This window comes from Gorilla gorilla, chromosome 10 (genome assembly GCF_029281585.2).
Source record: "Gorilla gorilla gorilla isolate KB3781 chromosome 10, NHGRI_mGorGor1-v2.1_pri, whole genome shotgun sequence".
NCBI classification, from domain to species: Eukaryota; Metazoa; Chordata; class Mammalia; order Primates; family Hominidae; genus Gorilla; species Gorilla gorilla.
Window position 1 is genome coordinate 119,106,229 of NC_073234.2, and position 14,593 is coordinate 119,120,821.

The window sequence follows — 14,593 nt, forward strand, 5'->3', positions numbered from 1 at the left end:
ATCACGAGCCTAACAATTCCCAGGACCCGCAGCCTGCACTAAGAGTCTCACCCTAAGAACCTTGCCCTTGGGGGGCCCTTTCCACCCTTCCCCTCTCACTGTCAACTGTGCCTTCTACTCACCGAGTCAGGCCAAGGAGCTGTCTCCTGACATGCAGACCATGGCACATAAATCACAACATTTTCTCTGCACTAGCTACAGACCCTGTTTCCTAAAATTCTAAAATCCTGCTTTAATGACGTCCCTCTCCTCCCACGAAAAGCAAAATTAAGTCCTCAGCTTGGCTCTCCAGGTATCTCCACACAGACTTCACTCTTGTTTTTGGTCTTTTTGTTGAGACAAGATCTCACTCTGTTGCCCAGGCTGAGGTACAGTGGCATGATTGTGGCTCACTGCAGCATTGACCTCTCCAGGTTCAGGTGATCCTCCTGTCTCAGCCTCCCAAGTAGCTGGGACTACAAGAATGCATCACCGCACTCAGCTAATTTTTGTATTTTTTATAGAGACAGGGTCTCGCCATGTGAGATACCTCAAACTCCAAGTGATTCACATACCTCGGCCTCTGAAAGTGCTGGGATGACAGGCCTGAGCCACCATGCCCAGCCCACTTGTTTTTCTTCTAAACAGCTTTCCGCTGCAGTTTAGCCACCACCTCCCCAGCTGCAGGTCTGCCATGTTCCTCTCTCTCCTCCCCAACTCTGGCCTTCCCACCAGCAGATCAGGTGCACCTCAGCCCTCCTCTCCCTTAAAATGTCCCCTCTTAGGGGTTACTGAGGCATCTCTGCTCTTGTGTTTATTCACTTTCTTACTAACTTACTTTTTTAACATGTGCTTATTGACTTGCTTAATAACCTCAACTACTAGATGGAGTTGAGTCAGCACTGAGACTTATTGTCTTCATGTAAATTTGCATAGGATCATGATATTGCCATTTTTGTGGTATTCAGTAGTTTAAAAAATATTTTCACATATATTAATGCACTTAATTTTCATAATCCCTGGAGCAAGGCTTTACCATATTCATTTTCAGATAAAGCACTTGAGTTCTCAGAGGTTAAGTGACTTGCCCAAGATCACACAGCCGGTAAATGGCAGATCCAAGAAGTGAACCCAGTCTTTTTTAATAACTCTGTGTTTAGAGACATTAAAAAAAAAAAAAACTATGACGCCTTCAAATGTCACTGCTCTGCCAGCAATGTTGGTTATCTTTTCAAGGCTGAACTTCCCCTAAACAACTGTAAGTCGTAGAGGAGCCAGGGCCATCTTTTCCCTTCAATATCTTACATCCCCTTTCATATCTTATAGCTTCCCTTCACCCCACCCCAGTACCAATTGGGGTGGCTCTATATACAGAGAGAGCCATATGGTTAAATTAAAGATAATAGGGGCTAAAACTTACTGAAATTACTGCATGCCAGCCTCTAATCACTTTAAAAACAACTCCTATTTCTCTTATCAAACTGTGAGTTGGAGCTTTTATTATGCCCATTTTACAGATAAGAAAATTGAGGTCCTTTAGGTAACTGGCCTAGGAAACTAGGAAATGGCAGAACCAACATGAAAACCCATGTGGTTTGCTTCCATTGTTCTGAGCCACTACTCACCAACGGCTCTGAAAGGGGGCTATTTGCTGAGCTCTGTGACCCCCACTTAGCGTCTAGGTAGCCGTGTTCTTACAGACTAAATTCTGATTTGGAAGTTCTTATAGCCTAAATTCTGAGTTGTTGCTTCATTCGAAGTTCCTGGAATTACTTCCATAGAGAATAATCAAGCCACCTTAGTGTGAAAGAAATGTGCGGTTCTGTCAGCATGGAAATGCAGCTAGCTGGAGCACCCATTCACATCAGCATCAGGGAGGCAGGCCAGGACAACGAGCCTAGCCCCAGGAAGGCTGAGTGCAGGTGACCCAGAGATGCACTGTGATTGCACTTCTCATTGTTCTTTCTCTGTGTTCTCTCCCATCTCTTCTTCCCTCCCTTGCACGATATGAATAAGGAATTGTCATTTCTCTCCGAAGCAGCTATATTTAACCGGTGGATAAATGTGAGTACATTTATTGGGACTTAGGATTGGGAATGTATATATTTTAGAAACTTGGAATGCATACAATAGAAAACCGAAAATGCAGCTGGTAAGGAGGGTAGGCAGTTGTGCTGAGCAGTGTTTCTCAACCCTGGCTGCACTGTGGAACCACATGGAACACATTTTTAAAAAATATTCCTGCATAGGTCCCACCCCTGAAGACTCTGATGTGATTGATCAGAGGTTTGCTCTGAGCATCAGTGTGTAGGGGGCAGAAAGGGGGCTTCATTCATCACAGGATCCTTTTTTGTAAGTTAACATGACTCATCATTGTAATTCACCGAGTTCGATTTGGGATTTATAGCTGCAATCTGACATACTTCATATGTGCTTAACTCTCAGCTCAACAAGAGCTGCCAAGCCCAGCCAGCCATTGCAACAAATGGTTTATCCCCTTAAAATAGACACATGCCAAATAGTCCATGCCTGGTCAGCACCCACCCCAGGACAGCTTCCTGTTGCTTCTGTATGGGGCCTCTCTGAACCCCCCATCCCAGCATAGGTGAAAGAAGAGACTGAGTGTGCTCTCTTGAGCATGCTGACTTTCATCTAGACTCTTCATTCTTGGTCTCACCCCACAGGCATGAGCTGGCCCAGTGGTGTGCTGAACCCTATTCACACTCGCTCACGAAAGCTGATTGTGCACATTTTTCCTAACTCCGCTTTCGGTACAGTCATTCTGGTATCTTGAAATCAGCCCTGGTGGGAGTATTTACGCCATAGAAATCAGTAAATACTACAAACCAAGTCTTTTGGTTTTTTTTCTTTTTCCTGGAGATCCAGTTGTTAAACATGCCACTGCTTCTACCAAAAACTGGCTCTCTAGGCAAGAATGAAATTTATGTAAGGTTTTATTTCAGCCCTCTAGTTCTCCCATGCTGAAACTGTTCCTGCAGTCTCCCCACCATCCTTACTTCAAAGACGTCCAAGAATACTCAAGGTGGCTGGGCACAGTGGCTCATGCCTGTAATCCCAGCACTTTGGGAGGCTGAGGCGGGTGGATCAGCTGAGGTTAGGAGTTCAAGACTAGCCTGGCCAACATCGTGAAACCCCGTCTCTGCTACAAGTACAAAAATTAGCCAGGCATGGTGGCGTGTGCCTGTAATTCCAGCTACTCAGGAGGCAGAGACAGAAGAATTGCTTGAACCTGGGAGGCGGAGGTTGCAGTGAGCTGAGATCACACCACTGCACTCCAGCTTGGGCGACAGAGTGAGACTCTGTCTCAAAAAAAAAAAAAAAAAGAGAAAAAAATGAATGCTCAAGGTTCTCTGTACACACACATACTCACAAGAACCTATTAAGGCTATTTCTTGGCTCTTCATTTAGACTAAAGTGTAAAGGACTTATAATGACTGAAAGTGTGATCCGATTATCAAAGGCAGATTTGCTTTGATAAGACTCATACATTGAATTAAATGAGTCTCACAAGGGAAAATGAGGCAACAGCCAGTGGGTGGGGTGGATTTGGGAAAGGAGACCCTAGGACCCTTCCAGTATCTTATGGGAAATTGTCATCTCTTCCAAGCATTTAAGGCAGCTCTGTTTGTCCCCTAACATAAGCAGGTCACTTTATTTTCCTTCTGTGGTTCAGAATGCTTCTCTACAACCCACACTGTCAGCCACCTCAAACCTCACTGTCCTCGTGCCTTCCCAACAAGCTACTGAGGACATGGACCAGGATGAGAAAAGCTTCTGGTTGTCACAGAGCAATATTCCAGCCCTAATAAAGTAGGTGTTACTTATTTTATTTTACATCGTATCTGAATGGCATCTGTGTAAACATGTCTTTGAAGTTCAACGTAGGAAAACCACATGGTCCTTCAAATTCGTGGAGCTAAACATGTTCTAGGATTCTCCTTTCCTCCCACCCCAGGATAGTAATAGTCAACAATTGCTGACAGCCAACTCTGCCAAGCACTGTTTTACATATAACCCAGTTAATTCTCTCAACAACCCTATGATAGATATTGTAATGATTCCCATTTTACAGATGTGGAAACCAAAGCACAGCGTGGTTAAGTAACTAACTCTAGCCAAGGCTGGTAACTGCAGGGGGAACTTGAATTTTGACTATGGCAATCTGGCTCCAGAGCCTATTCTCTTAACTATTCAATGATACAGCCCCATACATTTATATTGAATTATAGCCTTTGTGGACTATTGTTTCAGGTACCATATGCTACTAGGCACATACAGAGTGGCAGATCTGCAGACCCTGTCTTCTTCTGACATGTTGGCAACGTCTTTGCAGGGCAACTTCCTTCACTTGGCAAAGGTGGATGGGGTAAGAGCTCTGGAATTTGTCTGTTTACTTGAAACATACCAGCTTTGTTTATATTGTACTTTTTAAATTTTCATGCTATGGGAACTTCCAAACATGTGCAAAACTACAGAGAACAGAATCCCTCATGTGGGCATCACCCAGCTGCAATAATTATCATCATATATCAATACATACACATATACACGTTACCCTATAGCAGTGATCCTCTAAAATGTGGCCTTCTGCCCACTGATTGGCCACAAGTCTCACAACAGACCACAGATTGACCCAGAAAGGGTAAAGGATGTGCAATTCCACAACTTTTCTTTTGACATATAGTTAAGACCTGGTTATTAGTAATTGAATCTGTATAGAGAAATGAAATTGAATCTTTATAGAGTTGAGTCTATATATACTCAATCTTTATAGAATTAAATCTTTATTAGAGAAATGAAATTTTATATTAAGGTAGAGTTATTCAACCAACAACTATTGAGCACCTACTACTATGTACCAGGCACAGATCTAGGTGCTGGAGATAGGGCAATGCCCAAGGAAGAACCCAGCCCTAGAGAAGCTTATCATCTGGCACTTTCTACAGTGTGTCAAAGACTCAGATTCAGAATTCTGTGGGGGAGTCTGGCCACCCTGCTGCACGGGCAGTGTTTCAGAGCTCTTTCTGTGGATTGCACAAGATGAGAATGAAGATTCCACTGCAAAATGAGAACTGCTACATCCATGAACCATGGGCCACAGTCAAAAATGTTAAGAATTACTGCCCTAAAACATTTCTACCCTCCCACTCATCAGTGTCAGCACTATGAAAAAGATCTATGCGTAGTAATACCTACATATATGTGACTCATCAGATATTTTCTCTTAGAAAGCAGAAAACAGTGGTCCTATGGCTTTTTAATATCATGATAATTCTGGTGACATTGAAGTTATTTTCCATCAGGTTTTAAATTAAAATTGTATGTATTTAAAGTGTACAATATGATGTTTTGATATACAAATACATTGTAAGATGATTCCTACAGTCATGCTAATTTATTGGTGTTTTAAATCATTGATTATCTTAGCAAGCATTAACTAAACACTCATCTGGGCAGGCATATCCCAGGCCCTACAGATTCAGAGGTAAATCAATCAAGGCCCTTGACCTAGAGGAGCTAACCATTAAAGACACATTTGTAATGAGTTCATTCCTATGTCCTATATAAATATCTCCTGCCAGGAGGGTTTTCTTCAGGTCCTCTGCAGATGTGACTTGGGAGTTGCTCAGAGTGAGACAAGACCAGGGTTCCCAGAAGGGATTTCAATTGGGGAGAAGAGGAGAGGAAACCAGAAAGAGTAGAGTCCAGTTGGTGTTGATTGGTGGCTGAGTGGGTGGGTGGGTGGGTTGGATTTTACTTAGCCCCATTTCTTATGCAATTCATAGCCTCAAAAAGTGGTTGGATTCTGATCAGGAAAGTCAATGACCATCTGTATTAGTTTGCCAACACTACCATAACAATGTACCACAGACTGGGAGGCTTAAACAACAGGCATTTATTTTCTCACACTTCTGAAGGCCAGAAGTCCAAGATCAAGATGTGGGCAGGATTGGTTCCTTCTAAGGCTTTGATGGAAGGGCCTGTCTTTGGCCTCTCTCCTTGGGTTGTAGATGGCATCTTCATGTTCACATGGCAGTCTCTGTAGCTGTCTCTGTACAAATTCCTGCTTCTTGTGAGGACACCAGTCAAATTGGATTAGGGTCCACCCTAAGGACCTCACTTTAACTTGATCATCTCTGTGAAGACCTTGTCTGTAAATAAGGTCATCAACTGAGGTACTAGGGGTTAGGATTTCAGTATACAAATTGTGGGGGCAGTGGGGGACACAGCTCAACCCACAATTCCGTCTCCAGGGTCAAACCACAGGGTCACTTTAATGAGCCTCAAACAGCACTTTTGTCAATGAAATAGCATGGAAGAGAATAGACTTGATGATCACAGTACCTCCCACATAGGGGAAAGTATTATTTCTTTTTTTCTCTTTCTCTTTATCTTTCTCTCTCTCTCTGTCTGTCTGTGTGTGTGTGTGTGCACACGCACGTGTGTGTGAGAGAGAGAGGGGTCTATGGGACAAGTTAAAGGTATTTCTTACTGTGGGTCTTGGCCCAAAAGTATGAAGGTCACTGCTGCTCAAAAAGCAGAATCCCCAGAGATCATCTCAATCCCAAGGTGCGCTCTATAAAGACTCACCTTCCCACTGTGGTTTGCATTTACAGAATATCACAATTGAAGGGGCCTCCATTGTCGATGGGGACAACGCAGCCACAAATGGAGTGATACACATCATCAACAAGGTACAAGATTCCATTCTCCTGTGCGTGCAGCATCTCTTTTCCCTTTGTTGTTTATCGTCCTATACAGCATTTTTTTTTTTTGAAAATAGAAAAATACTTAGCCTTATATGGAAGTAACCGGTACTGTGCCTCATGACTTTTATTTTAAAACCATCAAGAGAGTCTATTGATTCAGTGAGACTCAGTTTCCATTTATCCAGCCTGTATTCTGCAACGGGCCCTTTATCAAGTGTGGTCACATATATTATCTTTCTTGTTTACGGAAACATCTCAAAAGACACTTGAGGCCAGGTGCTGTGGCTCACGCCTATAATCCTAGCATTTTGGGAGTCTGAGGTAGGAGGATTGCTTGAGCCCAGGAGTTCAAGACCAGTCTGGGCAACATAATGAGATCCTCTCTCTACCAAAAAAAAAAAGGCATGCACCTATGTGGTCCCAGCTACTAGGAAGGCTGAGGCAGGAGGATCACTTGAGCCCAGGAGGTCAAGACTGCAATGAGCTGTGTTCAAGCCACTGCACTCCAGCCTGGGCAACAGAGCGAGACTGTCTCACAAAAACAAAAACAAAAAAAAAACACACTTGAGCTTAAGCACCCTGGCACTGTGAAGTCTGTACAACCAGATGGGATATAATCAAGAACTGGAGGAGAGGCATGTGATTACATATCACTTTTCCACTCTCCTATCTGCATTAATGCATCCTAAAAAGATGAGGTAGGGAAGGCCCTAAGGAAAAAAGTGGAAAAGAATATAAAAAGCATGGTGACATTTTTATTTTCTTCTAATACCCAGTATAACAAAGGTATGACATAGGAAAAAAAGAATAATGAGAAATGGGATTGTAAGCTACCCTGCAATTTTCAGTTACCATATTAGGATCTTCATTTAAAATGAAAGTTGCAAGTTGGAATTTAGGGTACATTGGGAATTTTTGTAAGATGGAAGATCAGAAAAAAAAAAAACAATTAATTGTGTTTTAATTAAAATTGTTCTCAGCCAGGCACGGTGGCTCACTCTTGTAATTCCAGCACTTTGGGAGCCCGAGGCAGGCAGATCGCAAGGTCAAGAGATCGAAACCATCCTGGCCAACATGGTGAAGCCCCCTCTCTACTAAAAAAAAAAAAAAAAAAAAAAAAAAAAAAAAAAAAAAGTACAAGATGGCTGTTAATTGATTCAATTGATTCAGTTATCTGTGTAGCCTCTGGGCTGCAGGCGCTCCTAAGGAGCTCCTTCTCTATCTGTCAATTGGCATCAAGGGCATCTTTGTCAGGGCCACCATTGTGCCCTGCATAAAGGTGCCTGGCCAGAGTGGAGGCTAGCTAAATCCCAGCCCACTTCACTCCCCATGCTGTGCACCCCTGTTTGGGGTTGCAAACTCCTAGAGAAAGGAGTGTCTTTTTCTTGATTTTCAGTGGCCCTCATCACTGCCTATTGTTATGTGACATAGACATAGAACCATCAAGTTCTATCAGGCCTTCTCCTCGTAGCTCTTGAATCTGCCAAATCCCGTCTAATCACCTTAAGCCCCTCCTCCCCCTTCAGCTCCAACAACTCAGAAATGTATCTGTCTTCCTCCAACACAGGGGTTGGTACAACGTTTCTGGAAAAAGCCAGATACAATTATTAGACTTTGCAGGTCACATGGTCTCCATCACAGCTGTTCAACTCTGCCACTGTAGTGCAAAACAGACTTAGACAATATGTAAACAAATTTGCATGGCTGTATTCCAATAAAATTTTATTTTTAAGTACAAGCAGCAGACTGGATTGGGCTTTCTACTGTAGTATGCTGTGAGCTCATTTAGGGCAGAACCCAGACCTCAGTCACACTTGTATACCCACTGCCTGGCCTGTAGTAGGCAAGCAATAAATGTTGGAAAAAGACTGATTAGATTAGAAAAACATTCCAGTGTTGAATTCTTCAATCTGACAAAGTTCTAGGTAGAATGCAAAGGTGAAAATAGTGATCTTGGCCAGAAGGTTAATTATGCAGAGCTTGCAAACTCAAATGCCCAGATAGATCAGATGGATAACAAAATGAGTAAGGAGTATGTCCCAAGTAGAAGACATTAGGGAGTGGTGGAGCCTATAATGAAAGTGGCTGCTGCTACTCTCTGCAGCTGTGTGTCTGCAGAAATTCAGACTGATTTTTTTTAAAGGCAATCTAAATTTGTATGTAAAAATGTCCTATTATTACACAGCACAAGCCAAACAAAACATTTTTACAAGCCAGATTCAGGCCACTGGGTCGCGGTAGATTTAAGACTTCAGAGAATATAAATGAAGAACCTAAAGAATAAACACAAGAATAGCAACCAGGAAGAAAGGACTAGATATTAGCTGCAACCTGCTGCGTTTCACTTCGATTTGGTCTAAGGTCTTCTCTGACAAGGTAGATTAATGCGAGCTGGAATTAATTACTTAGGAGAAGCTGAAAGTCTTTTGTGCGAGACGAAATTTTCTCTAATCAAGAAGGTTTAATGGTAAGGCATAAAATTGAATGACTAACATCTCCAACTCTGCTCCAGCCTTGTCATGCTGTATCCTAGAATATTTTTATTCTGTGAGTAATCTTCAAAAGGTTGTCAATGTCAATCCATTGAACTGCCTAAAGAGGTTAATGGCATTAGACTCTCATATGTATCGAAAAGCAGTAGGTCCTACCAAAACATGCTAACAGGATTCTGGGATTTCTTTTTTCAGGTGCTGGTCCCACAAAGACGTCTAACTGGCTCCTTACCAAACCTGCTCATGCGGCTGGAACAGATGCCTGACTATTCCATCTTCCGGGGCTACATCATTGCAAGTACCACATTCTCTGCCTGACCACCATGCTCAGGTTACCCAGGAACAGGAATCCCTCATGCACTCTTGTCTCTTTCCATCGCAGCAATATAATCTGGCGAATGCAATTGAGGCTGCCGATGCCTACACAGTGTTTGCTCCAAACAACAATGCCATCGAGAATTACATCAGGGAGAAGAAAGTCCTGTCTCTAGTAAGTGTCAAGAACTATAACTAGGGAAGTTATTTTGTGAAAATTCAAACACTCAATGTTTGCAATCCATTAGTTGTGTGCCATTTCACTCCTTCATCCTTGCCCATGGCTACATACTTGACGTAGACTGGTGCAGAGACTCTCTCATACACAAACATCCCCTCGGTCAGAGCTGCTGGATGCTACTCACATGCCCCTGGAATTGCACACTTGAGCCTGTATACACAAGAATGCAGGCGTGGTGCATTGAGGGTGTGGTGTTGGTGTGTATATGTAAATATGAACAAAGGCAGCCCAAACCCACAGGTGCTTGGCCTGTTTAGGATCTATCTATAGAACCATCCCTCTGGTTCTAGCCCGAGTGATGAAACCACATGGAGAAACCACATGGTTTCTCCAGAGCAGTGGTGGGAGAAAAGAGTGGGCTCAGGGGTGGCTTCTCAGGGCTTTCAGTGCCACCCCCATCTTATTAACATCCTCATCTCAGCCACCCAATATAAACATGGAAGTGAAAACAGTGTGCTTGCCGTGCAAATCCAGCTTCAAAGGTGTCTTCTCATGTGGGGTGGGGGTGGGGGTGGGGGTGGGGTGGCCCTGGGCCCTTCATGTATAAAAATTCTGGAGCCACTACTGAATATTGGATAAATTATGACTTATGGAAGTCTTAAATACCTGGAGAGGTCATTTGGACTTAGTCCTGTAAGAAACAGGATCCACAAAAGAGTTTTAAGTCAGATCGTGGTATGATTGAAGCTTTTGAATTAATTCACAAAATCCTTTGACAAACTTTGACTATTTACCCCTAGATGTTAGGAATCAGGGAAGATAGAGAAGGGGAGAAGAGGAGGAAGAAAGAGATAATCCACCCCTCTAGGTCCCTGCTGCTGACATCTTAGCTACTGGAACCAAGGAAAGCCAGGGATGGGGGGAGGAGAGGAGGGGTGATCACGAGGATTCTTCCAGCTTCCTGGGACACCTGCATGCTTGTTCCTATGAACTCAAGTGTGTAATTCCAGGGGTATGCATAAAACACACAGCAGCTCTGCTATGGGGGAGGATTGTATGTGGGAGAGTCTCTGTGTGAGGCTGTATTAAGTATGTGGCTATGGACGAGAAGGTTTTGATGGAAAAGTGAAATGACACATGATTGAACTGAAAACAGTGTTTGAATTTTCAGCAAATAGGGATTTTTCTTATTTAATAAGCAAATAAGGAAGGCTGCTCTTCTTCCTCACCACCTCCTAAATTATCCCTATCCACTCATCATGTCCAGTCTCACCTCCTCAGGGAAGCTGGCCCTGGCCACCCGAGGTGAGCTACTCTCTCCTGCCTCTGAATTCACACCATGTGTACCCCCTTTCAGCATTTATTATGTATCCCCAATAGGATGAACTGTCTTCTCAAGGAAGCAAGTCTTAGCTCTCCAACTAGATTATAAGCTCTGAAGGCAGGGAGAGTGTCCTAAACTCCTGTAACAGGCATGTTGCACTCCTGGGATGGAACTGGAAATCATCTACATTGTCTTTTCCCTGCCCTCTAACCCAACCCATTTCTTTAACCTCTTCAGTGAGAAATGTTATTTTTCTGCCACAGAATGAAACTTCAGACAGTCCCATAGCCTCTCTGCCTTCCCAAAAAGTCCTATAATCACCTTGGTGACAAATGTACTTTAAGTCACAAACTCAGTCTCAGCTAAGTAAAAACAAAGAATCCAATTCCTTACAATAATTAACACTTTGAATTGGATTTAAAATTAGTTCTTCCTCCCTCCCTGCTCCACAGCAGAGCTTGGTGCAGAAAACATCTTGGTTCTTGAATCAGGGTCCACAGGAGATGGAAAACATACCAATTACATAAACTGAGAATTTGATAGAATGAATTGTTTATTGGATATAAAGCTGTATAAATGAAAGGTTAAAGTGAGAGAGAAATATCACAGTGGTAGCAATCACAGGATTCACTTATGACCCCTAAAGCTAGGAGAACAATGGGAGGAGGTTGGAATTTCTAAAATGTATAAACCTAGAGCCTCTGAGAAGGGGTCACTATTCAGCTGGTGCTGGTGTCTTTGAGCTTGGATGAGTGGTGAGGGTCTCTGTGGGTCTGAGACCCAGACCTCCAGGAGCAGGCATTGCCTGGCTGGTGTCTTATGAGTGGAGAGGGCAGGATTAAGCTGGCTCTGCGAGTGACAGGAAACTGCCAACCAGATTCAGGTGCCACTGCAGGGAAGAGAAGTGGGGCTGGGTGATGCCAATAGGAACAGGGAGAGAACAGGAAGGACTGAGTTCCTCTTTCCCCTCCAGCCCTCTGACTGTCTAGAGCTTCTCATTGGCAGACCCTATTAGGGAGCCCCTTGCAAAGGAGAAATGTGGGAAACAGCCTCAGCCCCAGCATCATCAAGCAGAGTGTAGGAGGTGGATTTGGAGCTGACAGGCAATCACTTAGGAACCTTCTCCTCTCCTTCCCCACAGAATGTTTCTCTTCCCTTTCTGATCTCACTAAATTCCATTTTGGTTTCACTCGGTTTGAAGTAGCGGGGTAAGAAGGGTTAGTAGTTGGGAAGAGACATCAAGAGGGTAAGAAGGTTAAGAGGGATGGAAGAGGGCAGGAAGGACCCTAAAACCACAGAGCCCACCCCTAGCTCTGCCCCTGGGAGCCTGCCCATCCAGGCTGCCATTGGCTCTCAGACACTCCCCATGTCTGAGCTATAGCAAACACCCACATTCTTGTCCCAAGCCGACTATGCAAGTGCAAATCTGTCCCATGAAGCAACAACCCTCCTCACTTCACCAAGAGGCAGCTCACCAGCAGTCCCTGCCTGGGTCAGACCCCATCCAACATGCCACCCTATCTCCACGAGACACAGGTCAAGGTCCTTGGAGCATCCCAGCGAAGCTCCTCTCGTCCCCCAGAGGTGAAAGGCAGGCTGGCGTGTGGGGACTCTATCTTCTCAGCAGTTCTGCCCAAAGAATTATCACCTTTAAAATCTACCCCCAGCTCTCATATCTTCAGTCTGGGTTTTAGAATCCTCTAATGAGTTCTTGACTGTGCTGTCTGGAAAATTTGCAAGTTCTCTGAAGCCATCTGTTTCACAACTCACTTTCATATTGAATATTGTGTCTTAATACCTCTGTCAAAACTTCCACTTGGACAAGCTGTTGTTCCTCTTTGTAATCTCCACAGTGACAGCACATGGGAGAAGGTGGGTAACTGTCAGGCTGATCTCTTGACTTTCAATTCTGTGTGTGATCCAGGAGGAGGACGTCCTCCGGTATCATGTGGTCCTGGAGGAGAAACTCCTGAAGAATGACCTGCACAATGGCATGCATCGTGAGACCATGCTGGGTTTCTCCTATTTCCTTAGCTTCTTTCTCCACAATGACCAGGTACGATCCTTTTATGTAAATCTCCAGCAATGCCACCGAGAATTACATCAGGGAGAGTGTGAGGAACGAGTGTCTTGGCTCCTGTCATCCTTCATCACTTCTGTATTAGTCTGTTTTCACACTGCTGACAAAGACATAGCCAAGACTGGAAAGAAAAAGAGGTTTAACAGACTCACAGTTCCCTGTGGCTGGGGAGGCCTCACAATCATGGTGGAAGGCAAAGAGGCACAAGTCACGTCTTTCATGGATGGCAGCAGCAAAAAGACAGCTCGTGCAGGAAACTCCCCCTTATGAAACCATCAGATCTCGTGAGACTTATTCACTATCACAAGAACAGCATGAGAAAGACCTGCCCCCATGATTAAATTACCTCCTACCAGGTCCCTCCCACAACACGTGGGAATTCAGGATGAGATTTGGGTGTGGGCACAGCCAAACCATGTCAACTTCCATATTGGAATCATCTCACCAGTGCTTCCTAAGCCTTACCAACACAAAAGGGTTGTCTGTGTTTCACCATAAAGTAAAGCCTAAACCAGACTGTCAAGCTCCCACTCTCCTGCCCAGTTGCCAGCCTTCAGATGAGCAGTGTAGCCTTACAAATTGTGGCATTGAATCTCTGCAGTCATAGGCGTCCTTCAGCGCTGGTACAACAAACCCAACAGATGGCCCCCAAGCCGTGTCTAGGATGGGAGGGAACCTGGGAGATCAACCTAATTCCCAGGAAGTGGTGTGGGCTCCAGTAAGAGCCCCATGACATACACAGGAGCCAGCAGCCAAGTGTATTAATGTTATTATCATTGTATAACCATAGAGATAGATTGCAGTCCTAGGACTAACCGACCACCACACTGGTATTCTAGTGTTCATCTCACATGATACCTAAATATTTAAACGTGCTTACAATTCATAGAAAAGAATTCATGAGGCTAAATATTTAATATATTTCAGTTATAAAATTCTACTTACATATTTAAAATATCAAGTAAAAAGATCAGTTTGAAATTCAATAAGAAACTCATAATTTTAATGTAAATTCTCACAAGAAAAATTAGAACAAATTATTTAAGAGACACTAAACACTATATTGAAATGAAGGTTTAATCACAGAACTTTTTAAGCAATAATATTTGAACCTTTCTAAAAAGTATAATTTTAAAAACAATTTCTTCAGTGGTGTCACTACTGAATAACAAGTAAATTTTTATGTAAAATGGTTTTTATCTGCTTATGGGGAAAAAAGTCTTTCTGACTCCTGATTGATTAAAGAATAATCTAATTTCAAATATTTTTCTCAGACTCCTACAGATAAGTCTACCTATTGTGTAATAACTTGGAAGATGCCCTTTTAAATATACTTTTTATTTTTCCAGGATTGGTAATTATGGTATTGACAGAGCTTCGTTTTTGCTTCTGTATGTGTTTGTCACCTTTTATTTCATCATGTAGAGATTAATGTCCAATGCAGTTAGCTGAATCAATTTTAGAGCTGCAGCGTTCATTTTTCCACGTGTG

General features: G+C 43.3%; 1 protein-coding gene across 1 annotated transcript in view; it reads left to right on the forward strand.

Annotated features, from left to right (window-relative positions):
* STAB2 (stabilin 2) overlaps positions 1 to 14,593 on the forward strand; it is a 178,496-nt gene that overhangs the window by 98,772 nt on the left and 65,131 nt on the right. The window contains exons 28-34 of the mRNA XM_055357855.2: positions 1,996 to 2,043; positions 3,674 to 3,810; positions 4,252 to 4,366; positions 6,618 to 6,695; positions 9,398 to 9,496; positions 9,585 to 9,692; positions 12,947 to 13,078. Of these exons, the coding sequence (XP_055213830.1) occupies positions 1,996 to 2,043; positions 3,674 to 3,810; positions 4,252 to 4,366; positions 6,618 to 6,695; positions 9,398 to 9,496; positions 9,585 to 9,692; positions 12,947 to 13,078 (717 nt within the window). The remainder of the gene's footprint in view (positions 1 to 1,995; positions 2,044 to 3,673; positions 3,811 to 4,251; positions 4,367 to 6,617; positions 6,696 to 9,397; positions 9,497 to 9,584; positions 9,693 to 12,946; positions 13,079 to 14,593) is intronic.